Here is a 27,330-nt window from a genome sequence, read left to right as displayed (position 1 = left end):
GCCAAAATGCCTCAAGGTTTCAAGCTGGGAGTAAATACCTTTTGTTTTAGGAGTGGGAGATGGCAATTCAATGCAGAAGGTTACGGTTGCTAACAGTGTCAGAGTTGATTTTAACTACCTCGCTAGCACATGGCATTGGTGCTCGGGTTTCCTTGCACGAGGTGAGCAGCAGGGCCACTTGCTGCTTACACTGACACCTGCTGCCGGCCGCTCGCTGCCTGGGGCTGTGTGTGGGTGCGGTGGGGTGATGGCAGCGGGTGCAGGTCACAGGGCTCCCTCACTGCCCCGTGCAGATGTGTGGCTCTGGAGACGAGGGCCGTCACCGTTTGGTGGGCAGGCTCCTGGCACCGCTGTCATCCTGAGAGCACATCCTGTGTTACGAGGGGCTCTGAAAGCCACACGCGGGGTGTTCTGGCTCCTCAACCCGCCCTGTGCATCCCTTGCTTGCTGCTGCAGCTGCCAAACTCGTTTTGTTGGTACTCAAGCTGCAGCTGGAACTTCTGCTGGGTCTGCAAAGCGCTTGGTTAGCTCCAGATCTCCAGTAAGAGGGATCTGTGTGCGGAAGAGCTTGTGTTTATCCATGCCGGAGATTACTAAGCTCCCGTAGCACAAACCTTATCTTTAGAATGCATTTCCTGAATCCATCTTTCTGCCTTTCCTTTCAGTGACAGCCTAGTCCCGGTGGCATTTACTACAGCTGCTGGTGGAGAATGGAACACCAAGATAAAGAAGTGTTCTGTTAATCTGCCAGCTCAGCTGACCACCGGGAAAAGTTCTGTGGGCCACACATCACAGTTCATGCAAGTCTTCATTTTGAGTGCTGGGTGTTCTATCAGCAAACTGTGAGCAAAGGTATCGCACTAGTGGTAAAATCAGCTTTAATTCTGGGGAGACTTGTTAGCAGCCTTTCAATATTTAAAGAGGAAAGGCTACAGGAAAGAAGGGGACAGACTCTTTAACAGGGTCTGATTTCAAACTAAAAGAGGGGAGATTCAGACTGGATGTAAGGAAGAAGTTTTTCACGCTAAGGGTGATGAGGCACTGGCGCAGGTTGCCCAGAGAGGTGGTGGTGCCCCGTCCCTGCAGACACCCTAGGTCAGGCTAGAAGGGCTCTGAACACCTGATGGAGCTGTGGGTGTCCCTGTTCATTGCAGGGGAGTTGGACCAGATGATCTTTAAGGGTCCCCTCCAACTCAAATGATTCTGTGGTTAGGTTGGTAATGGCTATCTGCAGCCCTCTGTGTTGCAGTGAGTTCGGTCCAGGCCGATGACTTACCTGTGTTTCACAATAAGCAATGACATGACTTGATCCTCATAGCTGAAGGGCCAAGCCAATCAGTGTTAGCTGTTGCACTGCCAAATTACGACAAGATTACAAGGTAAAGATATTATGCTTTAGCAAGGAGTGCGCTCAGAGCATGAAGTCTTGTGAAAAGTTTGTTGATTTATCATTCCAAGTGTGTGAACAGAGCAGAATGAGGAGCAAAGGACTTGGAAGTGGAAGGAATGAAGGAGGGTCGGATCCCTCAGCTCCCGAGTGGGTCTGCTCGCCCAGTGCAGCTGCCCCGTGCACTTGTGCTGCTGCTTCAGAGCTCGGTGAAGGAGTGGCTGACCGGGATTCCAGTCGTGCTTGTGTCTCCTGCCAAGCGCAAGCCAGGTGCTCCAGGGGAGAGGAGTCAATGCTGAGGAAGACTCCTGTTGTAAATAGAAAGGGAGATTCCAAAATAACACTTCTGGTCCCCAAGGGCACCTTGTCAAGGCTTTGGAAGCTGAGCAGCAATCCTCAGAGTTCTCAGCTCTGTGTGGATCTCAGCACTTAAGTGTATTTTGAGAATCTGGACAAGGGTTTCTAGACTCGCTGCCCTTTAGTCCTTTGGTATCCTTGCATCAGAAACATTCCTTTCTAAAATCAATTTTAAAATAGGATTACGTTTGACATTTCGGAGGATTTACCTGTTTCTTTTCTATAGGTCACTCAAATAACACATCACTTATTTTACGATCTCAGACATTTCATTTTGGCACACTTTGTCCTTGCTGGACTTGGAGCAGTGCTGCAAGGGTTTGCAGGAATCTGGATTAACTATTTAGAAGCATTTCAGCCAAAGCTTCTCCACGTGTTGCCATGTCCGGCATCAGCAATAGGAGCAACAGCCACTGCTGCTCCTGTCCCTGCTGCGTTCTTTGCTTCTGCAGCTGTAGGGTGGGTGTAATTGAGATTGACCTCTTTGTGTCAGACCCTCTGAGATTTACGGATAAGTAAACTATACAACCATTGGGCGTGGGTTTTGTGAGGGAAGAGTTTAATGAAGTGATAATATTGCAAAATAGGTGTTGAATTCTCACCTGAGAAGCCCGATCATTGATCACGATGGGCAGCTGACCAAACGGGCTCTAAAAGCAAGGTTTGTTCCTCCTGTGATGCTTATCGCCCTACCTCTGCTCCTGTCTGATTCTTTGCACAAGAGCTGAAAACAGAAATACTCTTTGACAGCTTAAATAACCAAATTCAGAGTGTGGCTTCCTGTTCTGACTGGTTCTTCAGGATCAGAGCAGAGTTTTGCATGCTTTCCCTGTTCTTGCCTCCCCACTCCTTTTTTCTTTTTTCTTTTTTTTTTTTTAACCAGATACAGCCTCTTTTCTAATTACTTTGTTAGATTTCCTTGCTGTGTGTAACAGAGCTGCCGTGTGCTTGATGGGTGGCATGCCTCTTACCACTGGGAAAGCTTTGTTTCTTTCCCCAGTATCTCATTCTGCGCTGCATGCATCAGCTTGTTTATGACCACTGCTACTGCAATGGCTTCGTGTTTTCCTGATAAATTAGACCAGATAACACAGCTGTCTCTTGTGCTAAAAGCATCCAGCACCCTTCTCACTGCTCGTCTCCTCCCCCCACAGCGGGGCTGCAGCAGGAGCCCCGTGCAGGAGCTGCTGCTCGAGGGATGGGTCTCTTACCTACAGATTTGCTGTAATGATTTATGGCTAAGTTGGCAGGGTACCATTCTTGGCCACGAAGGCACACTGCTGGCTCACAGCTAACCTGTTGGACACCAGGACACCCAGGTCCTTCTCCAGCAGCTCAGCCCCCAGCCTGTACTGCTGGGTGCAGTTATTCCTCCCCAGGTGTAGGACTCTCCACTTGCGTTTGTTGAACCTCATCAGGTTCCTCTCTGCCCAGCTCTCAGCCTGCCCAGGTCCCACTGAATGGCAGCACAGAAGGGGCATTACGTCCTCTGGCCCTTGAACAGCTGGAATCTGGTACCGTATTCCTACAAGGCACCTCTGAAGACCTTCTTTCCCCATTGGCCCTGATGCCAAGCCTGCTCATTTCCCAGTGGAGAGAGGATGTGGTGGGGGAGGTTGTCTAATGCAGCTGCCTCAGAGGTTTTTTCCTAATCTGAAAACATGGGGCCAGGTTCTGCTTTTCCTTATCTCTTCCACTGGTGCTGATAGATCTAGGCCAAAATTCCTACATCTGATAACATCCCACTGTTCTCTTTACCCTGAACGCAGCCAATCATAGAATCATAGAGTGGGTTTGGGTTAGAAGGGACCTCAAAGCTCATCCAGTTCCAGCCCCAACTCACTGTGGGCAGGGCTGCCAACCACTAAATGAGGTACCATTCCAGGTGATGGTTATATGTGATGGTTATATGGTTATATAACGTTACGGTTATAGCACCTTCCATTGGTTCTTCGTGCTGTGTGGGACAAAAAGAACATCCCTTGCTTTTGCAGAGTGCCTGGACTTCAGTTCACTTGAACTTAAAGTAATACCCAGCCCTTCCTGTCCACTGAAAAACGTTTCCAGAAATGTGATGGTAACAGACAGTGTTCATTGGGGCTCTTCAGAGGGAGGGACTGGTGCTTAGGTGAGCTCTGCACCTCCTGCCCATGCACCCCCAGCAACTCTGTGATGGTTTGCTTCCACAGTGTGTTCATACACGGCCCAAGCTGCTGCTGGCCACCTCAGTTACCTTCCCAGTGCTCTGGGGATGGCTTCTTTTGCAGCATGTGCCTTGCCTGTTGTATGGAACCACAGCTGATTGGTGTGTGCAGCGTTCAAAGGTCACCAGAATCCTGCTGCCTGCTGCGCTGCACCCACAGCTGGGGCACACGGTGCCCTTCTGCCCCGCAGCAAAACGCCGTTCGTGTAGCGGCCTGGGAAGTGCTCCGACCCCAGCCAGACGTATTTACATCCTGTCAGGTGGTGATTAATGGCCGTGCTCACGCGCTCTATTGCAGCACGTCGTGATTTAGGCAGTTACCTGTCATCGCTGCAATTTCGTGTGCTTGAAGCTCCGTCTGTGTTTGTCTCAGCAGAGTGCACCTGCTTGCAGTGAGGAGCAGCTGCCCTGTGCCCCATGTCCTGCCCTCAGCTCCGTCGTGTCCCCGCAGCCCGGCTGTCCCAACCCCTGCAGTGCGGGATGCGGCACCTGAACAAGCCGGGGCTGTGCTGAGCTCTGACCTCAAGAGCAGAATGTGCAAATGGTGCAGAAATGGGTGCTGGTAAGCAAAGTGTTAACCTGACAGGGTGACCTGAAGGCAGCGTCAGCCTCAGCGTTCCCACCTTTACGGCAGCAAAACCGGATCAAACACCTTTTACGAGTGCAGGTTTCAATGCTTGTACTTCCTTGAGTATTTCCCACTTCTGTTATCTGAAGTTCCAGAAAGAAAAACCTGGGGTGTTTCTGCCATGCCCTCGTGTATGGAGACGAAGTGCTTGGTGGTATTGATATGGGATTAATTCATTTACAGTTCTGTTATCCCTGCGTTATGAGTAGCTGCTCGCCGTTCTCAGCAGTTCTAAGGGCTTGCCTTTCTAACAGAGTTGCAAGTAACAAATCTGACCTTTGTTGGGCTGTATCTGAGTTCATTGGGTCTTGCACAACGCGTGAACGAAGCCCTTAAGTTTCTCATTAGAACAGGGCAGAAGTTTGGGGTTGTTTTTCAGTCTGTGAACGTGTGGTATGTGTCAGTTCTGCGTGTGAGGCTCCCGCCAGCCTCCTGACCTCGGCGAGGATTGGGTTACCTCCATTTCTCTCATGCTCTGATTTTTCCATTGCTTTTTGCAACCGACTTCATGTCTGTCCAACAAAATGACTTTTTTTTGGCACAGCAGCGAGCTGGCACTGCATTTTTTTTCTTTTCTTTTTTTACAGCTGTGAGGAACCATTCCCAGAGATGTGCTCTTGGCTATGTGACACCGCTTAAATTAACGCAACCCAACCATATTTGCATGGAACTTGCAGCATCACGCGTTGTTGTGCTGCTTTGTCTGTTCCCTATGAACCTCTGAGGTGCATTTGGGTGGGAGCTTTCCCATCAGCATCCCCTCTGTCCTGGGCTGGTGTTCTTGTGGGGAATGGGGCACGAGCTGCTTTCAGGCTTTCTTTTCCCACCCTCCCTAGGCTCAGACTGGGGAGTGCTGCAGGAAGGTTCCCTTGGTGCTCCATGTTCTCCGCAGCCCTGGGCCAGGTTCCTGCCCTGAGGCTTTTTCCTTCTTCCCACTCTCCCAGGAGTGATGGAGCTGAGGATGGAATAGCGCCCAAAGGCAGCTGCTTCTCTTCTCCTTTGGCGTATTCAAGTTTCTGAATATGAAAGTTATTGCCAAGAACGCTTCTCTCTTGCGGGAGAGAAATTAAGGTCGTTTCCTACGCACTGCCTGCCTCACTGCGCTGCTCCCCCAGCCTCGAGCTTTCCAGCCCTCCCCGTCCCCCTCACCGGAGCGAGGGGCAGGAAAACAAAGAACCAACCACCGACGGGCGGCCCCGCTGCTGCTGCTCGCTCCCTCCCGCACCGTGCCCCGCCACGTGCGTGCCGGTGGGCGTGGTCGATGGCAAAGGGGCGTGGCCGTGACCAAAAGGGGGCGTGGCTGAGTGTGAAGGGGGCGTGGTCGTGACCAGAAGGGGCGGGGCCGGGCCGGGCCGCTCCTGCGCAGTGCGGCGGAGCGGAGCGGGGCAGAGCGGAGCGGAGCAGCGGGGCGGCCGGAGCTCCCCATGTCGCGGGGCCGGGCGGCCGCCTACCTGCTGCCTGCGGGGCCGGGGCTTCGCCATGATCCCCTACTTTTCCGACAACGCCGTCATCTCGCAGGGAACCATCGCCCAGCTGTGAGTACCGAGCGGGACCGGCCCCGGGGCGCTCGTAGCGGGTGCCCCTTCCCGACCTTTCCCCGCCGTGCCCCGGCTCCGCCGCCGCGCTCGGCAAACTTTTCCCGGCCGGCAGCCGCGGGGCAGCTCGCATCCTTCCTGCCGCGCTTTGCCGGCGCTCCGGGGCTCGCTCCCCGCTGCCGAGCCGGAGGCACCGCCGGCTGCTGTCGGTCCCGCGCCGAGCCCGCAGCCCCTTTGGGACAAATCCCAATCAGCTCTTCCTTTGTGGACGATTTGTAGCTGAGTTGCGCGGCCGGGGGAATGATTAAGGGCGGAGATGCCCGCTGTGGGGCGTAGATAAGGCTCCGGCGAGCAGCGCGGTCCGACCACGCGCGGTGTTCCCGCACAGCTGCTGGGTTATCGGCCGGGTGATCTGCTGGGACCGGAGCCGCCCCGGCTGAGCCCCGCGGGGGAATCGCTCCCGCGGCTCCGTGGCCACTTTCCGAGCAGCCTGAGCAGTCACCTCCGTTCCGTCTCTCTGAGCCTTTCAGGCACGACCCGAAGTGCTTGTAACCGGGCGCTTTTAGCCCCTCGCGGCGTTGCCTGTTGTATTACAGCATTCCCTACGGCTGCTGATAGCGAAAGTTGAACGGCGATCTACCCGAAGCTCCACGGGAGCAGGAATGTGTACGGGGAATACCCGACGCGTCCCACCGGGGGCTGGCCGGGCAGGGGACGGGGGCTCCGGCAGCTCGGGTGGGAAGGAGCAGCCATCCTCACTCTGGGGAGGGAGATAGGGGTTATCAGGCAGCCTGCGCTGTCCTGCTGGCTGGGGAGATTAAGGGCCGGAGAGCCGCCAAGTGCTCACATGGGACCGGCGTTCTCAATCAGGGCACTGCGTAATGAGGGACTGCTCTGACATCTGTGCTCCTAACGACAGGTTCATGAAGGCTAGATGGTATCAGGTGTCGTTGCTTCTTTTCAACCAAGACCTAAAAATCCCGATTTTGTTGGTTAGCTCTGCTGAAAATGTGTTCTCTGTGGAATGGGAACGACGGTGGTGGCCCAGAAGCAATCGGGACCTCCAGTTTCAGTGCAGTCTGTGTTTGGCCGATCAGCTCGGGCTGTCAGAGCTCAGCACAAATCGCTCGTGTTGACACTTTTAGGCAGTGACAGAGTCAGCTGCTCAGGGGCTCGTTCAGTTTGAGTTCACGAGGATTCCCATCGCTGTCCCGGACGCTTGGCTTGGCAGAAGGCTCTGAACTCACGGCTTCAGCTCCTTGGTGTGAGATTCAAAACTTCTTTTGGTCTCACGAAACTCTGAAGCAGCTGATGGCGAGACAGAAGGAAAAAAGCAGAACTTCAGACAGCGTGCACATACCAAAGGATTTTTTACAGGACAAATTGCCATAGATCAGCTCTTCCTGTCTGCGATCACTTCCTTTTCCTTTTGCCAAGTTTTAGGTATCTTAGCGCATTATCAGCGTCCTGAAGTGTTTTTTCCGTGGCCCTGTGATAATGCTGTTCTTCTGCCGGATCCCTCTGCTGCCCACTTTCTTCTTTATTTAGGGAGTGGGGCTGGGCCACGCAGTGCTGAGGAAGCCCCAGCTCCCGCTGCCCACGCTGCTGTGCCGTGTCACTGTGTCACTGTCCCCACGAGCAGCGAGGGATGCAGGCAGGCAGTGGCAGGACCTGGCGCTGCTGGGCATGGCTGTGTGTTTGGGGCTGGTTAACCATTTTCTTTCTGCCTCAGCTTTCCTTTGCACAGCAGCAGTGAGGGCTGTCCCCGTGCCCACGTGTTGGAGCACTCCGATGCTGTTTGCTACCTCATCCTCAGCACTTCTGCAGCCAGAGATGGATCTGACGGTGTGAACTTGCTTGCTGCTTCCCATGGCTCTCCTGCTTGCTTCATACCACCACTTCCTATTACGGACTGTTAACTGATAGTTTTTATGAGGACTCCCTGCTCCGTGTCCCTGTGCCCAGGCAGCATCAGCCCGGACCTTCCCCTCCCTGCCCATTTCCCCTGTCTTCAAAGCCCTGTGGCCACGTCCTCTGCTCTCTGAAGCACCGTCTCCCTGTCACACCTTAACTCATGCCCCGTGCTGACGTCACTGGGTGTGAGGCTGTGTGTGCAGAGCCGTGTATTTATTTATTTGCTGCACGGAAAACCTTGCAACCTTTCTGTCTACTCACTGTGTCTTGCTGCCAAAACCTCTCGACCTCTCAGCACAATCGGACTGCGCTCCTCCAAGCAGTGTGTTATTGGAAATCTTTAATCACATCTGTAAGTGCTGTACCTCCCTAAGTGTTGTCCCTTTGTGCTGAGGATTGGGGCTGGAGATGCCCAGAGGGAGCAGCAGTGATCCCCATCCCCACTCCCAGCTCTGGCTGATGCTCACGAGCCGGCGCTCGCTGCAGTGTCAGTGTCAGCACCCGCACAGAGCTTTCCAGCTGTGTGTGCAGAGCAATGGAAGCATGCAGGCTGCCAGCGACGGGGCTGCTGGGCTCGTCCCATCCTTCTGTGTTATCAAACGCAACGTGTAAGAGGTCACTTGCAATTCTCTGGTTATTAAAAGCAATGCAGATAAGTTGCGGTAGTTGAGTAGAAGCAGTGTGCTGCCTGCTGAGCTGATCATTAACTTAGCCAGGGCTGTGCTGTTCCGAAGTACTTTTCCTGTTTGCCTTTTCCTCTTACTCCCCGGAAGCTCCGGGAGTTTTGTCTCGCTGATGCTTCCTGGGAGGGGGCTGGGAGAGGGACAGAGGTGGTTGTCGACCACGGAGTGAGGCCTGGGGCGGCAGAGGAGGGTTTGCAGGGCAGCCCCGTGCCTGCCCAGCGGTGCTGGTGGGAGCAGTGCCCCAGTGAAGCTGTGCTGGCTGCCAGCTCCCACGGAGCAGACCCCAGGGGGCTGCCTCGGAGCTCTGCCTCTTCATGCAGCTTCTGCGGATGCTCGAGTCTCTGGAAATGCTTTGGATTTTTTGGAGGATTACGAAGCAGAAGGACCAGAGAGAGATTATCAGCAGAAAAGGGCCTTTTGGGGCCGGTTCACGGGCTGCCTGGGGGTGTTTCACAGGACTGTCCTCCCTCGTACCTTTTGTCAGAGAGCCCCTAGCTAAATTAATGCTTAATTGTCTTCAACAACTTCAGGCTGACTGTGCTGAAATGTTGCTTCTGACTTGTTTGTGAGGTCAGAGAGAGTTTAAGGTTCAGGATCCTGTCCGGATGAGCCGTGCAGGGTTGCTGTCTCTTCTGCATCACTCCGGCAAACAGCATTTAAATTATCAGTCCCTATGGGCTTAAAACTAGTTCAGCAAATAGTTTTTCTCCAGTGTAATGGATCTGATGTGTACAGAGCCATTCTGCAACTGGGGGTTTCCAGCCATGGCGTTTCGTAGCAGTTAGCAGAAGCCTTCTATTTCCACAAATACACAGGGTTAAATTCTCTGCTGTTGTTAATTCGGGATGGTTGTGCTTTCAGTGATGTGTTCAGAAGTCACTGCTTTGCTTTGTGCGTGCACTGGGGAAGTGGGAAGTGACTGGAGCCTGGGAATGGTCGCTGTGCAGGCTCCTGGGGCTGCGCTGTGCGGGATTATCCCAATGTTTGTGGCACGGAGCAGCCCTCTGGTTCACAGACATCAACCATCGCAGCTGGGGGAGAAGAGAAGCCCGTGTGGGTGAGTGCTGCAAGCCAGCCGTGCCCTGGTGTTGGTTAAGGGGAATGGAGGAATCCGGCCCCTGAGAGCTGCTTGGTGTTGGCAGCTTCTCAAATTTGGGCATTTTCAGGCACAGTAAGCCCACAGGCTCCTTATTCAGCGTGTTCTCTTGTTTATCCCGTACTTATCCAGCCCTCATCAGCATCGCACTCGGCCCTTTGGGGTCTCCTGGTTTCCTTGCAATAAGCCACCTAAGAAGTAGGTTAAATCCACAGACTGCTGAACCACGAATGATTCAGTCCTTTCTTTCAAACAAATGACCTTTGTCACTTAGCAGCAAGGTCCTCGCATGCTTCACACCGTGGCTCCACGCAGACCCTGCTGCCCCGGCTGCGCACTGCCTGGTGTCAGGAGCTCGGTAACTCCCTGCTTCTGGGCTTGCTTTGCATGCTGTTACACCTGCAGCTTTTTGCTGCAGCAGTGCAGTGCTGTTCCATCTGAACATCACAACGATGACTGGGTTAAGTTCATACTTGGGCTCAGCTCAGTGGGCCAAGACACAGCTATGCAGGAGCCTGTTGGGATGCGCTGAGCTCCACATTAGTGCTCGTACACCCATGTGCCGGCAGCTTGGAAGCTGTCATCTCCTCCACGTCTGCCTCTGCCTGTTTAGAATCACCGTGTTTTCGTATGTGATGAGCTCTGCTGCTCTTCCCATCTCGTGTGCCTTCAGCCCAGTGAGGTGCTGTGCGGTGGGCAGCAGCTCAGGGCTCCGTGCCCATCCACCCAGCAGTGCAGGTGGGCCTGCAGGAGCATCTGGTGCTCAGAGATGACTCTATCAATCCACAATTTAAGGGGAGATGTCGTTTGCACAAAGCTGCAGACACAAAAAGGCATTGTTAGTTTTACCTTTGTCCTCTAGAACTTAGTCTGCCCATGTCTTGCGTGCTTTCTGCAGCTCGATGCCCAGAGCTGATTTTCCCCCTTTTTCTTTTTAAAGCTCTTTGAGTTTCGTTGGCTGCTCTGTTGTTGTTGGGTTGTTGTTGTTGCTTGTCCCTTTATTTGCTTTGAAAAAGAAGTGGAGAAATCCCAAACCCGACGCAAAGCGGAGCAGCTGCATTCCTCTGTGTGTCGCAAAGCTGGAGAGCCAGCTCTCCTAAATAAAACAATTTGTCAGCACCACTCCTGCCCTCCTGTTGTTTTACTGCGATGGGAAAGTTGTTGGGAAGCAAACGGAGGAATATCCGTGTGCCCTGGAACGAGCAGGGCCATGCGTGCAGGGTAAGCGCCCGTCTGCGAGCTGTGGGTAAATAGAGTCTCTAATAAGTCTCTCTAGCTCGAAATTGAGCAAATTTCTATTTTAGAGCCATTTTCAAAGCTCTTTAAGAGCCTTTTCCCTAAAGTATGCTCTCTTCTTGTTGGGACTTCTCTGCGTCTGTGCCCCACAGCTGCACTCAGCGTTCTGCTGATCCTTCTCCTTCAGTGCGTGGTTTCTAACTGGGGTTGAATGCTTGTAGGAAATAGGAAGGCCTGCATCAAGGACTGCAGGAACTTGGCTGCCAAAGTGCCCCGAGTGCTAATTCTGATGAAATTTAGCACCTGGCTGCAGCGCGGATAAACACATCTGGAATCTCCGCTCTTTGGAGTTGAAGCCCTTGTGAAACAAAACTTTTATTTAACGGGTTTCCAGTCTGAGACCTGCTCAGCAAAACTTTGCAGGCTCCTCACGTCGAGTTAGGAGCGCCGTAAAGGCCTCGTGAGCTGAGCAGCGCTGTCTCCTTTAGCTGGAAGGCAGACGGAGGTAACAGCAGTAAGGAAATGTGCGGAATCACCGCTGCCAAACCGCTGCAGGGCTGTGGGGTTGTGCTTCCCTTCCTTTCCTTTCCTGTGGGCAGATGCAGTGTGGCTGGATCAAGCAGTGCTGCTTCCACTCTGCCAGGTGATTCTGCGGGTGTCTGTGTAGACACATTGCCGTGTGTGGAGTTTTGCTATGCAGACATCGCCCCGTTTGTTTTGCCTCTCTCCCTCCCTTCCTTTCAGCCTTCCCTTAAGCCCTGGGACACGGTAGTGCTGTCAGACACCCCACAGCCCGTCAGCTTCTGTTCAACGTGGCGCATGGTGAGTGATTAATGGAAATTATTTCAGGAATAAAGGGCTCCTGGTAAGCTGATCCCCATTCAGAGAGCCGACAGAAAAGCGGAGTCACAGGGGCATCACCTCCAGGAAGAACTCGCTGCATCGGCGAGGGGAAGAGTCGGGTTGGGAAGCGGTGCTGAGTCTGCGTTTTGAAATGCTTCAGAATTAGATCTCCTGGTTCGATCTGGAGAGCTTGTCCTGATGTCTCCAGGGACCGGCTGTCAGTAGAGCACCGGCACAGCATTGCTTCTGGAGCTGGGTACCGCTGCTGGGGTCAGCCCGAAGCGGTGCTGCGGTTCTTTGCTTTGCAGCTTTATCACGGCTCTGAAGCTGTGTTCGCCTCGCTGATGGGAAGGGCTGTCCTGCCTAGAAGCACCTTGTTTCGGGGTCAGACAGGCCTCGTGCACGGGGAGGATGCGATGAGAATGAAAGCGCTGAGTGCTGCAGAAGTTAAAATAGTGAGCAAATAACTTCCTTCTGATACATGAGTGGAATCCAGCGGCCTCTTGATGATTTTTGATGCTTTTGGCAAACAAGCATCTGCTTCTCTACAGCACAAAGGAAAGGCTTATATTATTCAGCATCTTTTTCTTTGCATGGAGACAGAGTGACCCTTGTTTTGGTGCTTCGTTTGGGGGCTCTGTTAATGCACTGAGGGCAGGCAGTGGGGTGGTGTGGCTCCTCTGCCTTGTGCCACGGCCTGGGCAGCAGTGAGGGCACAAGGGCGGCTGGGTGCCCGCTGGGGACAGGGGCTGTCGGGGCAGTGTTCGGGTCAGCAGGTGCCAGGGCATTGCTCAGGTTGTGCTCTGCTTATGGGACAGCCTGTGTGGTGTGTCGGGCTTCAGGTCTCTGAAGTGCTGGGCAGGCTTGGCCTAAATATAGGGCCTGGCAGGTGTGGGGCAGCACGGTGACCTTCGTGTGCCCGGTGCCACTTGGGTTACAGCGGTATTTAAAGCCGTGGGGTGCTCCGAGGTGGAGGTGGCAGCTCTGCCAGCCAGGCCAAACATGGCCGGGTCACTGACGGCTCCGAGTGCTACCACGTGTGTGGGGCAGCCCGGCACAAGGTGTGGGGTTTGTGGTTTGAGCTGACACATGCTGTGTATGAACGCTCCATTTCCCATCACCGATAGCAGAGGCCGTCATGTGGTTTAACGATGATCAACAAGAACTGTGTTGATTCTGAGGACGATAAGCGCGTGTCAAAGCAGAAGGTGTTCGTTTTGAAGATAGCTAGTCAAAGCACTATGTTTTTCCCTTTGAATCTTGGGTGCCCACGGGCGCTCAGACCATGCATAGTGCAGCAAGTACGCCGTGTAGGGCTCCATCTGGGAATGTCCTGCTGTGGAGACCTGGAGCCTTTGGGGACTGTCGTGTAAAGCAAATTCCTTTTGCAGCCTTGCTTCCCATCCCGCCTGAAAACAGCGCACAGAATCGCATTTCTTTTGTAAACATCAAGTGCCCGGGTTTCTTAGTAAGCATCCTAATTGCATTAGCCGCCCCGTTTCTAGTTCGTGAACTCCGCGTTGCTGTCGGAAACATGACTCTGTGCATCTCTCTGCCCTGAATTCCAGAGCCCGGTTTGCACAACGTGTTTCCCTGTGGCTTTGGGGGATGTTTTGCTTTCTCTCTGGACGGGTGCCCCGGAGCTGCCGTGGGTCGAGCGGCGATCCCACAGCACAAACAGAAAGCGGTTCTCATTGCCCAGCCCAGCTGGTGTCCCTCCTGGAACCAGCAGAGGGGAGAGGAAGGCTCGGTGAGGAACCGGTGCGTGAGTTGGTGCAAACGGGGTACGGCTGGCGCTGTGGATCTCTGTGGTTCCGTGTGTCTGTGCGGTCGCAGCTGGGTGATCTCGGCAGGGAGCCCCAGCTCGGGGCGCAGGAAGCGCCTGCAGCCGGCCCTCGAAGGGAAGAAACCCGGCACGAGCGCAGATGTCGCTAGCAGAGCGGTTTGCGTCAGACGTCTGAGACGGAGCGCGTTCCCACGCTGTGTTTGTTGTTCTCCCTGTGCCGTTTCTGAAGTTGCAGAAGTGCTGAGTGGCGGGAGCCCGAGAACCACTTCCCTTCTCCCCTGCCCGCGGTGTTGTCACCGCTGCTGACGGCACTGCAGGGCCCTGGTCGCCGAGCAGCCCTTGTGCTGCTCTGCCCCACGCTTGCTGCTATTTTGGCTGTCAGAGAGGCCTGGACTTGTCCGTGCGCACTGCCAGCTGACCCTGTTACACAAGTGTCAGCACAGAGCAATCCTGAGGTTTCTCTCGCCGTTCCCATTTCTCAGTTGTTGCGAGTTTGGGTTTTGTTTATTTTCCTCGTGCCTGGTACCGCTTTGCTTCACACAGCCCTGAGGGTTGGCCTATGTGTGGGGAGACCTGGGTGCCCGCATCCTTCACCTGGAAGCACTGCACGCTTCGCTGCCAGCACTTCCATCCCGGGACGTCCCCTGATGGTGCAGGCACAGGCTGAAGGATTGCTGCTGCGACTTGTTCCAGAAAAGACCTCTGTGCCCATGCGTATCACACACCTCGTTGTGTGATATCCCCACCAGGAGAATGGAGAGGTGCTCAGACACGTGCTTGAGGTTATGGGGAAATCCGGCTGGAACACAAGCTTTCAGCATCATAGAATCATAGAATAGAATCATGGAATGGCCTGAGTTGGAAAGGACCTCAAAGATCATCAAGTTTCAAACCCCCTGCTGAGTGCAGGGTCGCCGACCACTAGACCAGGCTGCATCCTTGCAGGTAGAACAAAGTAACCGGCAAAGCTGCTGTTAGAGCAGTCAGCCTCAGGTTGGGAAGCAGGATGGTGGCGGCCCGTGCTGTGCTGGCCCTGAGGTCTCGGCCTGTTTGATTCCTGCACGCTGCTGTCTCTGCTCACGCTGAGCTCTGGAGACACGTGCTTGCGCTGCCCTGGAGCATCGCCGTGCTCACCGGCTGCCCATGCAGGGTTCTGCCGCTGCACGGTGGGACTGTGTGCTCTGTTATTTCCCAGCCCTTGGCTCTTAGGAGAAGGGAACAAGTAATCATTTTTATTATCTGTTTAAGCAGAGAAAGGAGCTCCGAAGTTCCTGGTCTCTTCTTTGGTTGAAGAGAACAAACCCAGCTTCTTCCTCAAGGCACGGCACTGCCGGGTGCGCGCTGCCAGGGACGCTCCCATCCTGTCTTATCGTACTCATCAACCATCCTGTTGACTGTGGGATTGTTTCTGGCTTTCTTCAAAGCACGTATGACGATCTCATCAGTTCTGAGAAAGGCAGGAACCCTTCGCCGTGCAACAGGATGGCTTAATTGCAACATCTGTAGAGAGCCCTGCTTTTTCCGTATGCCGCAGCATCTCCCAGAGAGCTGCGGGAAGATGTGCTCAAAATACTGACTGCTGGCGGAACCTCAGGGCTCTTGATATTGCCGCTTCCCTCTGTCCTCATGTGACCTCGTGAAGGGCAAAATCAGGGCAGCAAGCGATGTCTGGGTTTAACCACACGACGGTTTTGTTTTTAGTTCATCTGTCCTTGGGTTAAATATCGTACAATTTGTAAGCAGCACTTCTTAAGCTGTTCCAGGTGTTCGTTTGCTTCAGGCTAACTGCTGGAGGGAGATGTTTGTTCCCACGGGGCATCAGCTGTGTCCCAGCCACCAAGCTCAGGCTTAACGGAATTGTAATGAGAGCGGTGCGTGGGCTCGCCGTATTAATCACCCGTTAGAAATGTGCATCTTGACTTTCAAACCGAAAACGTAGCCATAGGTTAATCCCCTCCTCCCGCTCAGGTTCCCCCTCTGCGGGCAGAGTGGTACCATGGCTCGAACCTCTGCATTGCTTGTCTCCTTCCCAAGCGAAGGCAGAGTTTCTCTCGCTCACCGCTTGTCTCTTCCCTTGCAGCATCAGCGAGAGCTTCCTCACCGTGAAAGGAGCAGCGCTCTTCCTGCCGCGAGGGAATGGCTCATCCACCCCCAGGGTCAGCCACCGGCGCAACAAGCACGCAGGTAACTGCTGCCGCCGTGCTCCTGCCCCAGCTCACCTCGCTGCAGCGCGTTTTGTTTTACACCAGGTGTGAATTAAAGGGAGAGCTTCCAGCCTCCAGGCTCTTAGAAAAAAAGTGTCGGTACTCTCTTGTTAACCCAGCAAAATCCAACAAATGAATGACTCTGGGGCATCGAGGAGAGCTAAGAGCGAACCTGCCCCCACGCCCCAAAGATACTGTGCTGTAGCTTTGATACGAGGGAGGGGCTGCAGGATTGTGCTGGGAAACTTGAGGTTCTGATACAAGGTGAGTAATTGCCCGTCCCAATCCGAAACCAACTGTTCTGGTGGAAGAAACGGAGCACACTCAGCTCTGCGTGGTGGTGAGGAAACCTCTGAGCAACATCGGTGTGACTGCTCGGACGCGAGAGCAGGGTGAATAATGCAGAGGCAGGCACAGTCCCACCCCCCTTATCACCTGAAGGTTTGATTTGTTGCGTTTTCGCTTTTGCTTCGGCTCTGTTTGAAAAGTCGCTCTGAATAATGAAGCTCAAACATGTGGGGGTAGGTAGGCCGTTCTCCCTGCAGTGCTTATTCACTGAAGGTGTTTCGCGGCGATCAGATAGCGTGGGGTTTTTCCCTGCTATTAAACACTCAGCAAGAAAAACAAATCAGCATGGAAACCTTTGGGCTTTTGCGTATGGGGCAGAGCCAGGAGGCTGGAGCTTGCTTTCTGTGCCAAGAAGTGAGCACCAGAAAGCAACGTGGTTTGTTCTGGGTGCTGCCTCGGGTCTGCGTGGTACGGCTGGCCTGCACAGCGGCTGCAGAGCTCAGTGGAAAATAGTGTGGCTTGCCTCATCAGCACAGAGCTTTCAGGAGCCGGGCTGCCAAGGAAGCAAATCTGGTGTGTTGTAATTGCTTTCAGCAAGGTGTTTTGTGTTTAGGAGGCTGGCTTGCCTGAGGGGTGGGATTTTTGTTCTTAGGAGGCTCTTGACTCGTTTGCAGGGTGAGGTGTAAGGAGGCATCCAGTGCTTGTCCTCTCCTCAGCCTCCCTGCTCTAGTGGTGTTCGTGGCACGGTGTTGTTTTATGGTGCTTGGAGATTTCATGGGGAAGTGTCCTTCGAATGAATGTGCTCCATTCTTTGTGTGCTTCTCTAACTTACAGTATGTGTCGGCAGACCACCAAGAGATCAACATGTCACATCTGTGCCACCAAAATTAAAGCAGTGATGTAGGGAAGGTGGCCTCCAGGGGTGAAGTGGCTGCTGGCAGCGAGCTCGGTGCGTGGCGAAGCGTCTCCTTCCTTGGCCTCCAGCAGGCAGTGCTCAGCTTTCATTCCTGTGTGTGTCGGGACTTATCTCTGGCACACGGAATCAGAAGGGGAGCAGGGAGCAGCCGTAACTTTGCCAGCACAAAGCTGCTGCCTGTGCACGCCGCTGTGTTTCAGGTGGCCATGAGAGCATTTCCTAGGAAGGCTGAAGGACCTCGCAGAGCTGCCTCCCTAACTCATCGGAGGTGCCGGAATCCAGGATGAGGAGCAGCTGCCTGACAGGAAATAATGAAGGCTCACACCCATTTCTTTAATTGTGTCACCTTCAGAAATGGAAATCACCGGTTGCTCCAGCTGTCCCCCCCGACCCAGTTTCCCGGTGGTCCCGCACTGTGCCATTGGCACACCGGCCACGTGCTGGGGGCTGGCTTTCACACTCCACCAGCATTACAGAAGGCCTGGAAAGGATGCAGGTTCCCTGCGGCTCTTGCCATCTCTGGGATACTGTAAATCAGTTTTAAGATCCCATCCAAGCTGATGCTTTGCACCTAGCCTGCCAGCTCGGAGGACACAAAGGCAGCTGCTCGCTGCTGCACAATGTGATAGGAAGCAGCAGTCGTGCCACGAATGCCAGCAGAGCCGACAGCTCTTCACAGGACAGGATGTGATATCTTTGTGCTGATTCTGGCATGCTAAAACCTTTCCTTTGCTTTTTCTTCATCCAGCAAGCTTACAGAATGCCTTGTGTGTTTGGGGCTGAAAATGCTGCAAGCTGAGCAAAGTGAGCCAGGGAGGCAGTGCTTTATTTCCAGCTCTGGAGCTTCCAAGGCATTGAAGCAATCCAGTAGTGCTGGTGATTTTTCCATCAAAACTCCAAAACTGTTTCCTGCTGTTGAATTAGTGGGAGCAGTAGGTGGGAACCGTGATGTTTTGGAGAAGACTGAGGTGAAGCAGCTCTCGTGTCATGCTGCTCCGTACCCGTGAGCTTGGTGCTGCTGGGCTCTCTCAGGCACCTGGAGCAGGGGAGCACTGCCCCGGACCTGCCGGAGCCGAGTGCCTCTGCCAAAGGGTTGTAGCAGTGCTGACACGGGGAAATCCTGTCTGCCACCGCTGCCCTCGAGGCCACGCATCCTATGGATGAGCTGGCCTTTCCTGTGCTGTCTCCCTAAACAAGCCCCATGCGGCGCTGAGAACAATGTCCTTGGGCAGGAAGTGCCTTGGGGTGCCTGTCATCTCTGCTGCTTCGTGTGTCGCTCCTCCAGCAGTCCCACCCCCCCGCAATAAGTGCTCTTGCAGGGCACTGACTCATTCTCCGTATACTGAAACGTGTTTAAAGGAGGAAGGAAGCGGAGAGCAGTGATTGCAGTGTGCTGTGCAGCCTGTTCTGCAGAAGCTTTTGTCCCCTCCGCATTGGGGCTGCTGTAGAGGTCACCACGATGCTCCCATGGGCACCTCCCTTGTCTGTCGGGTGCCTGCTGCTTTAGGGTCCTTTGCCACTCGAGTCGTTTTGAGATGACTTTGTAGAACAACACAGGAGCTGATTTATTTTAATTCTGCTTTTCTCAGCTCCACCAGTAAAAGAGCAACTGGCATTTGCTATGAACAATTATGGTTGCTTGGTTTTTGGGTGGTAGCTCTTAGGTACTTTTGGATGGAGTTGGTACATGAGCGTATGGGGACACGTGGTACTCTAAGATGGGACAGAATCTCACCTCAAAGAGGACTCTTATCTAGATGAGAGTTTTCTTCAAAGTAATAAGCAGGTGTAAAGAAACTGGCAGATTCCTGCTTTGAACCACGTGGTGAAGGAGGTGGTGATCCACGGGCTGGGGCCCATTTCTGCCTCGTTTGATTTTCTTTTAAAGGAGCGGAGGGTACTGAAGTGCTTTGTACTTCTGTTAGAAAGATAACAGGGTTTAGCAGCAGAGAGCGTGGCGAGACAGGAACAGGTGAGCACAGAGCACAGAGCAGCTGGCTGACGGCTGGGGGTTGTCATCTCGGGTGGGTGGAAGCGGCCGCGCTGCGCTGTGTCGGGTTTCTCTGTGGCCGTTTGCTGTGGCTGGGCAGCCAGGAGCCTGCATGTGATTTGGAGCTATTTTCGTGCATTCACTTTGCCCTCTTTCCTGCAGGGGATCTCCAGCAACACCTGCAGGCCATGTTCATACTGCTCCGCCCAGAAGACAACATCAGACTGGTAGGCTGGCTTCTTGCTTATCTGCTCTTCCCAATGTAAAGCTCCACTCGACAAATACACCTGTGTAACTCATGAGAGCAGCAGTGTGTGTGTGTGTGTGTGTGTGTGTGTGTTCCAGTGGTTTCATCGTCAGGTCTTGGGAGTCTTCTCTGCAACCACAAGGAGAGAAAAGCAGCTCATTATAAGAGACCCGCTTAATTGATTGCGCAGTGAGATAAACTGTATGGCTAGCGGGCTGCCTTTGTCTGAGCCAAGTGCTGAGTACTTTTACACTCCAAAAGTTCTATAACGATTGTCGGAGAAGCTGGGTGAGTTAGTTTGGTGTCTTATTTAAATGTCAGGAGTAGGTGTCTCTGACCAGCACGAGCGCCTGTCCTTCCATGTCACTTCAGTTGGATCCCTCACTGTGCTCTATAACTGCTTGCATCCAAAAAGGCTGTGGCTTACCAGGAAGGAACATGCGAGATCCCCATGTAGCTATGTACCCACATTGGTCCCTATCATTCTGTTTTTTTGGGTCGTTGAAAGTGCACTGTTACTGTTTATAACACTGATATGCACTAAAGACCACCAGCACCTGGAGAAGAGCGGCGAGGAATCTTTCTGGTCGGTGCTGAAGCACTCCACAAGGTCAGGCACGGAGGCGGTGTGTCTGCATCCCTCATCACTTAGCAGCCTGGAGTGCCCTTCCCATGTTGCCTTGGTGCCTTGAGCATCGTGTGCCCGAAGCAGTGTTGCCAGCCTCAGCAGTGTTACTCTGGCACCTCTGGTTTGTTGAATCCTCTTGGACTGGGAGCTGGGCTGATCTGTGAGGGTGGCTAGAAAATAGCCAAGGTTACTGCAGAATGCTAAACTTTTAACTACAGAAAATAATTTGCTGTAAGCATACAGAGGGACTTGCTCCCCAGATCTGTCAGGCACACCTTGCTGTCAGGAAAATGTCAGTGAAAGTGATGGGAATGGATGGGGGGTTCTCAGAGCCTTTCAAAACCTGAGCCAGGGTTAGAACCTTGGAAGCCATTGAACAAGTCATTGTTCGGCAATATCAGTGGCTACATTGTGTGATTTGGGACAAATTAGCCTTAACAGCTGAATAAGGACTTTGTGGGCTGAGACATAAACCCTTTTGTTCACAGCTACATTTGGAATGCTGAAATCTTGCATGGGGTTAAGTTCGATAGTCTACTTGAATTTAATTGATTCTTGACGAACGAAGGGTGTGCAGAGCTGCAATAGACTCTCTCATAAAATAGTAGACACAAATGAGATTCGAAATATAAACAGTACTGAGAGAAATGCATTCTCTTGTGTTGGCTGCTGTCACTCCGAAGGCAGACTTCACAGCTCAGAGGGCAGCAGAGAAATCTAATCCTCTAAAAACCTACACTTAAATTTTGGAACGACTCTTGTTTCTGTTGGAGCTGTTGCCAGAGTTTTGTAGCTTTCAATGGGCGTAATCAGAGGAATGGCATGAGTGTGAATGCAGTAGGAAGGAGGAAAATGAGTTGAAAGCATACAAACTGATTTAAAGTCTTCCTGAAGCTTAGCAGAGTGAGGAGTTGTGCACTTCTGTGCGTTTAATAATAAGAGAAGACTTCAGAAGACGTGAGCACTTTTTTTTTTTTTGGCCTTCAAATCAAATTTCCCAGTGAGGAATGTGTTCCTGTATGAAACACCTGCTATCCTGCAGCATAACAAAGAGGAAAGGTCAGTGTGAGCGTACACCTTGGAAGGTGCAGTTCGTAAGGGCTGGTAAAACACCACATTGTGCTTCTGATGAAACAAGAATGCAACAGAAGATAAAGCTGGCTTGTGTGTAGGTGAGCCTAAAGCTAAGAGAAACATTGCTGGTCCCGGAAGGACTACGGAGGAATTTTTGTTCAAGAAAACAAAATTGAGGAGAAAGAACTTTCTCCTCCCCAAGCTAAAGAGATAGAACAGCTCTGTAGAAGAGCTACTGAGAAAGAACCTTGTCATCTCATTGCAGCCCCCAGGGCTAGGCTGTCCTCCAAAGATTGACTGGGATTTCAGTGTCTTCATTTAAAAGGTGTCAGACCACTCAGTTACTTGGTGCACTCCTACTGCTGGGTGAGCGTAAGAACTGGTGCTTAATGAAGGGGATACTCACGTATCTGTCATCTGCTGGGCAAGTTGAACCTCTGGCAGTAACTTTCAAGCTTGACTAGTTTATTATTCCAGGAAATTTAGCAAAAAGTATTATCTGCTCCACTGATGGTTCTTTTCTTTGTGGGCAGGGTGTGAGTGTTGGACATAGAGAGCCACAACAAGCCATGCCCTGCTTCTCTTAATTGGCTTCTGACAATCCCACCCCAGGGCTGGGAGCCGTGTGACCTTTGGCCGATGTTTGTCTTGCCTTGTTCTAAAGGGTCTTGCATTAAAGCCACACTTCTAATTACTGCTAGCCAAATTGGTTTAGCACAGTAAGTTAGCTTACATTAATCCTCCGGCTGCTGGACCGTCCTGGAGCAGCAGAACGGAACTCGTGTGTCGTGCCCTGGGCACAGGGCAGTGTTGGCTGCCTGCTCCCATTTCAGGCAAGTCTTGGTTTGGATCTTCATGTAGTTGGTGACTCTGACATCAGGACCTCGGTGACTGCTTGCTCCTCCAGGTGGAAGAGCACCCTTTGTGCTGCTACGCATGGTTAGTTGTACGGGCAGCAGAACTCACACCTTGAAGGCCTGACCTCTTTGACTCTCCCTGTTTCCGAAGGAATCCCAGTGACTCAAGACGCAAGAAGGACAATAAGGCTGGTTTTAGCATGTCTTATCCTTAAGAGGTGGAGAGGAGCACAACCTCGCTATACGGAGCACATCTGTCCACTGGCATTGGCGTTTGGTCCAAGAGGACCAGCCTAGAACCTGCAGCTAGCACTGCCTCCTGCCCGCACTTGCCGCTGCACCTGGCACTGGGGCTGCTGCCACACGCTGTCATAAACCTTGTGGTGGATTCTGCCACGTCCCACGGCTGAGATCTGGAGGAGGGCGAGATGTGGGGGGGTCAGAGGGGGCTTCCTCTGAGCTGGGAGCTGCAATGCTGGCCTCAGAACTGAAGGGTACGCTGGGAAAAACAGCACGCTACTGGGAGATCCCACACGGTAGTTAGTTTGTGAGCTTTTATTTTAAGGCTAAAAAATGACTGCAGAGAGAAAGCTCTCTGAGCATGAACTGCCATGGGTGGCCAAGAATGTTGGCGTGAGATTTGGGAGGGCGGCAGTGGGGTCTTGGAGAGTTCAGGCTCTATTTGCAGAGGATGTAAAACACCGCTTTGAGCTGCACTGTTCCAGCGTGAGGAATTCACCGTGGGTCCCTGGCAGCAGGCAGGTGCCAGCCCACAGCTCAGGGCACAGCTGGGACACACCATGTCCTTGTCACCCACGTCTGCTCTCCGCAGACCCCACTCAAAGTTCAAGAAGCAGTTTAGCAAAAAGATAAACACTGAAGCCAGACAGTGTCATGAGGTTGGGTTAGGCTGTCCAAAGTTAAGATGTATGCATTGAGACGCTTCCTTTCTAGAGATGTCATAGTTTCTCTTGTTTGGGACCCTGTGACTCAAATAACTGCAAACAGCTTGGAGCAGAGTCCAAGAAGTGTTGCAAGTGAGTGTTGCATACTGCGAGTATGGATAGCAAAGCTTGCAAAGCTGAGCTCCTTTCCTGGGCTCCTCAACAGTGTGTCTGCAGGGAGATGTGCTCAGCTCACAGCGGCTCTTGCTGCTTTTTGGCTTCTGGAGGAAATCAGAGTCCAACCATGGGTACAGCCCCATAACTCGGAAATCTTTTCCTGCCAGGTGTGCAGTGGTGAGATCTCTTCTACACTGAGGAAACTGCTAGAAAAGCTCAAAGGGCCGGCAGGAAGCCACGCATCAGTTAGTCTAGCTGCCTGGGAAGTCGGGAGCACACAGTACAGGCAAGCTCTGGCTCTTGGAACAAAGCCCTCTGGTTCACCAAATGCGTAATGCTGCACGAGGTGTCCCCAGGTTGGGGCTGCTGCTTGCTCACAGCCTTGGTGGGGCACAGCAGGCCAACAGCCAGGTGTGCTGAAAGCACGGGAACATCCCACTTGTTCAGGAGAGCGCTGTGAGAAAGAGGGAATAAGTTGCTTCTCCCTCTTCTGCTGACCACCCAGCTGGGAGTTGGGCCGGCCAGCCTGTGCATTGCATCACTGCTTCTGTGGCTCTCGCTATGACAAGGTGGCTTGTAAAGGTAATGGTGTGTGCCTCACTGGCTCTGCTGCTCATGCCTCTCCTTCGTTTCCCCAGGCTGTAAGACTGGAAAGCACGTACCAGAACCGCACTAGATACATGGTGGTCGTATCCACCAACGGCAGACAGGACACGGAGGAAAGCATCGTCCTGGGAATGGATTTCTCTTCTAATGACAGGTGCTCGTGCTGTCTGGGTGGGGAAGTCCTTGTATTCAGCCATGTGTTGAGCAAAGTTTAGCAATCACTGTCTGGTGTCTGCGCTTTCTGGGGACCGTTTCAGATCCGATGCCTTTCTCCAGAACCAGAGTTCCTCTTTTGTTTTTTGTAAGGAGGTAGCACATGGGAGCGAAAGAGCTCAGGTCAGCATTTCCTCCACGCCTCAGGCTTGTGTGAGTACATTAAGTGCCCTAAGTGGTCTTTGAAAAGCAAGGTCCCGAAGCCCTGTGTCTGCGCGCCAGGCTCAGGGAGGACTTGTAGCAAACCAAAAAGCTGCAATTCGAGAAGCTGGGCATCAGGGTTCAGGAGAGCAGCCCATGAGAAAGTGACTATCAGACAGCACTTTGCCAAGGTCGTGGCACAGAGGCCTGATGGCAATGTCAGGGTTGCTGATGGCACAGCATGCCTTCTCCCCAGACATTAGCGTGTCATCAGGGTTTAGTGCTTTTGCTTCATTCATTTTAATTGCCGCTGAGCTCTCCGAGGGTTGGAGATTGTAAGTGGGAAGCAGCAGCTTCAGGGGTAGAAGAGGACAGTGCTCTCTTTGAAGAGAGCACGGGGGGCATGGAGCTCTTTAAAAAAGTTGTGAGTAAATAATGGTCTATGTGAGGAAATTTTAAATTGGAAAAAAAGGTATTCAAAGCATTTTGGAAGTTTTAATGCAGATGCTTTTTTCTAGCTCTGACTTTAAGCTCAGAAATGGATCTTGCTGCTGACCCTAGTTGCTAGAAATTACTTTCAGGTGGTTAGCAGGGTCACTGGAAAACCTTATAGAATGGTTTGGCTAAGAAGTGACTTTGCAAGCAGCTTGTGGATCGTGACAGCCATGCTTAATTTCAAGTGGTTGGATTTGGATGCTTTGCTCAAGTGATGCCTACCAAAGAGACAGAGCAGTCCACTGCTGCTGCTGGCTCCCAGGCCCCAGCCTGTGCATGCATGCACAGCTATGGCTCAGGGATGCTCTCATGGTAGTGCAAAATAACTCGTCCTTGCACAGGTTGCTGTGAGCATGGAGCCCGCTATTGGCTGGGATCTACCAGCACCGCCACCTTTGATAACTGAGAGCTCGCTGGCATTCAGTCTTTAATAACATAGCGAGGTGGTTTTAGCGGTCTCCTAGAGTTACTTAGGTTCTGGATGGTCACTCTGATACGCCCTCCCCTAGCCCACTTGCTATTTATAATTCCATATAGACTTGTTGCTATGGGCTCTGATAAGCGGTTGCTGAACAGCATCACTAAAAATACCCCGGCCACCTTGGGAAGCCTTTTAAAAACATATCTTTCCATGAGCTCATCTCATGGTGTCAACAGAAATAGCTGCGTGCTGCAGTGTCTCCTTGTGCTGGGCACCGGGCGCTCCGAGGCGTGTGTTTCTGGGGCTTCGTGTCTGCTGACCCATGGAAGCCTCAGGTCTCTCCCTCTTCCCCTACTTCTCATGGGCTGCCGGGGCTGGTAGGCTTGGTGGAAATCTGAGAGCAGCTAGAGCAAAGTGTAGGAACAGGAAGGGAATGAATCTGACCCTTCTTGAAGATGCTGCCTTCGTTATGGAGCAGTCTTACAGCTTCGTGAGACCCAGCTCTCTGGTCGGGCAGCCTGCTGCAGGTTTTGCTGGGGTTCCCCCGCCCTTGTTTTTTTCCATCACTTAACTTCTGCTTTTTCGTTGGCCTTCTGCTCAGCCTTGCAGAAAGCAGGTGATTGGAGGCAGGGAGGTCTGAGCAGCTGAGAGGGGAGTGGGCTTGCCAAGAGGTGTCTGCTCGGCCGCAGGGCTGGGAGGGGGAACGGGACGGGAGTCAGCAGCAGGTGGTAAGCTGCAGTTGCTGACCTGCCCTGCTGACAGTCACCCTGCCATTGCACTGACCCCAGCTCCCAGCAGCTGTGGTTGAGGGACAGACAAGAAAACAAAGCCGTGCGTTGCAAAACCAGAACTAGAACCAAAACCACTTGAGCCTGGGTGGGACTAATCCGTAACGAAAGCCTTGAGCTGACCCAAGACTGAGCCCCTCTCACCTTCCTCACACAGCTTGCTGCTTCTCAGTTCTGTTTGCCCTTCTCGTGGGTGAATGTTGACCCTCAAAGCTTGCTTCAGAGAGTACTTCTGTACCCTGTGTCTGGGTAATAATCCTTGCCAGGCACCTGTACAAAACAACACTTGCCCTGTTTATTCCTGAAGCAGCAGTGGAAGCTTCTTTTTTCTTTTTCTCCCAAATAAGCACAAACACCTGCAGCCATTGGTGTGAAGTTAGGATAACGGTGCTGTAGTAAGTGGCCTGACCTTCCCTTTTTTTTTCTTACAGTAGCACTTGTACGATGGGTTTGGTGCTGCCGCTGTGGAGTGACACCTTGATCCACCTGGATGGGGACGGGTGAGTGTCTTTTGTATTTCTGACAGAGGGTCTCTGTGTGCACCATGGTCCGTGGAGGAGGATTCAAACGATTTCAGAGCCGCAGCAGGGCTCCTGCTGTTGACCTGTGCCGGGTTAGTAGACCTAAAGGCCCCGAATCACAGCGTCTGTGGCAGGGAGCACCAATAATTGACTTATCTGTGAATAAACACGCGCTGAGACAGTGGCTCATGTGTGTGTTTAAGCTGGAGTAAAGGAGCTTTCGCTGGCGAGTGGGTGTGTAGTGAAAGCTCCTTAAAGGGATCCTATTATGTGTTCCTCCACCACGCTTGCAGCAGGCAGCATTCTGCTGAACATGAAATAGGAATGATGTGTCTCTGCCAAGTAGACGCCTGACTTGCAGACTCCTGTTTGTGCCAGTTACAAAGGCTGTCCAGTGCGGCGCTTGGAATGACTTTTCTTTCCTTGGTAGCTGCCCCAGGATCACTTTAGCTGCGCTCTGTTGTTCCCAGCTGTGACACTGAATTTGTGTTGCCAAGGTAAACAGCACAGCACTGTCCCACTGCCTTAGCTTTGTTCCTGAAGAGCAACTGCTTAAGAAAAAAAGAAGTCACCTTAGTGCTTTTAGTTTGCTATGTTGATCTGTTTGCTAGCTGAGCTCAGCAGCCTGCACAGGGTGAATCCTTCACAGCTCTAGCCTGCTACAAACTCTGCGTTGTAACTGGAAAGCTACTTTGGGGACACGTTTTTACTGTGCCTCTTTTCTCCCCAGCGGGTTCAGCGTATCCACGGATAACAGGGTTCACATATTCAAGCCGGTGTCTGTGCAGGCCATGTGGTAAGCACTCACTCTAATCAGTCCTCATCATCCTTTTTCCAGGGTGTTTTGGCTTCTTGGGCTTTCGAAAAGCAGGTGCTGCTCTGCGTTATTGGTATCCTGAGCCCTATTCAGCAGCCAGGGGGAGAAGGAGGGCTGATACCAAAGGAAAAAGGCTGCACGCACTGGGTGCACAGCAGTGAGCTGCTAACAGTGCTGGAGCTGCGCCTTGCTCTCAGCTGGGGGCAGGAGGGATAGGGTTACTTTCTTTGCAAAGTGCTGCTGCTTTGAATCTCTCCAGAGCAGAGTTTGCTACTGAGAGGAGCATGCGTTTGAAATATTTTATTTGTCATAAATAAGGAAGCACACACCGTGCATATTTTAGAAGTCTCCCTCTTCAGGGAGACGTATTCATTGTGACAGCGAGAAGGAAAGAG

At 52.6% G+C, this 27,330-nt stretch overlaps 1 protein-coding gene across 5 annotated transcripts in view; it reads left to right on the top strand.

The window, feature by feature from the left end:
• SSH2 (slingshot protein phosphatase 2) overlaps window positions 1-27,330 on the top strand; it is a 74,642-nt gene that overhangs the window by 29,189 nt on the left and 18,123 nt on the right. For 2 of the 5 annotated variants that reach the window (XM_021415931.1, XM_021415932.1), the window contains 4 exons: window positions 15,749-15,852; window positions 19,229-19,293; window positions 26,029-26,097; window positions 26,849-26,914. In XM_021415931.1, the coding sequence (XP_021271606.1) occupies window positions 15,805-15,852; window positions 19,229-19,293; window positions 26,029-26,097; window positions 26,849-26,914 (248 nt within the window). In that variant the 5' untranslated portion in view covers window positions 15,749-15,804. Of the gene's footprint in view, window positions 1-5,934; window positions 6,111-15,748; window positions 15,853-19,228; window positions 19,294-23,571; window positions 23,694-26,028; window positions 26,098-26,848; window positions 26,915-27,330 lie in introns of those variants that run through there. The other 3 variants (XM_021415929.1, XM_021415928.1, XM_021415930.1) reach the window with 3 other exon arrangements.

This window comes from Numida meleagris, chromosome 18 (genome assembly GCF_002078875.1).
Source record: "Numida meleagris isolate 19003 breed g44 Domestic line chromosome 18, NumMel1.0, whole genome shotgun sequence".
Taxonomy (NCBI): Eukaryota; Metazoa; Chordata; class Aves; order Galliformes; family Numididae; genus Numida; species Numida meleagris.
The sequence above is the reverse complement of the archived record's forward strand: the minus strand, read 5'-3'. Positions and strand labels throughout refer to the sequence as shown.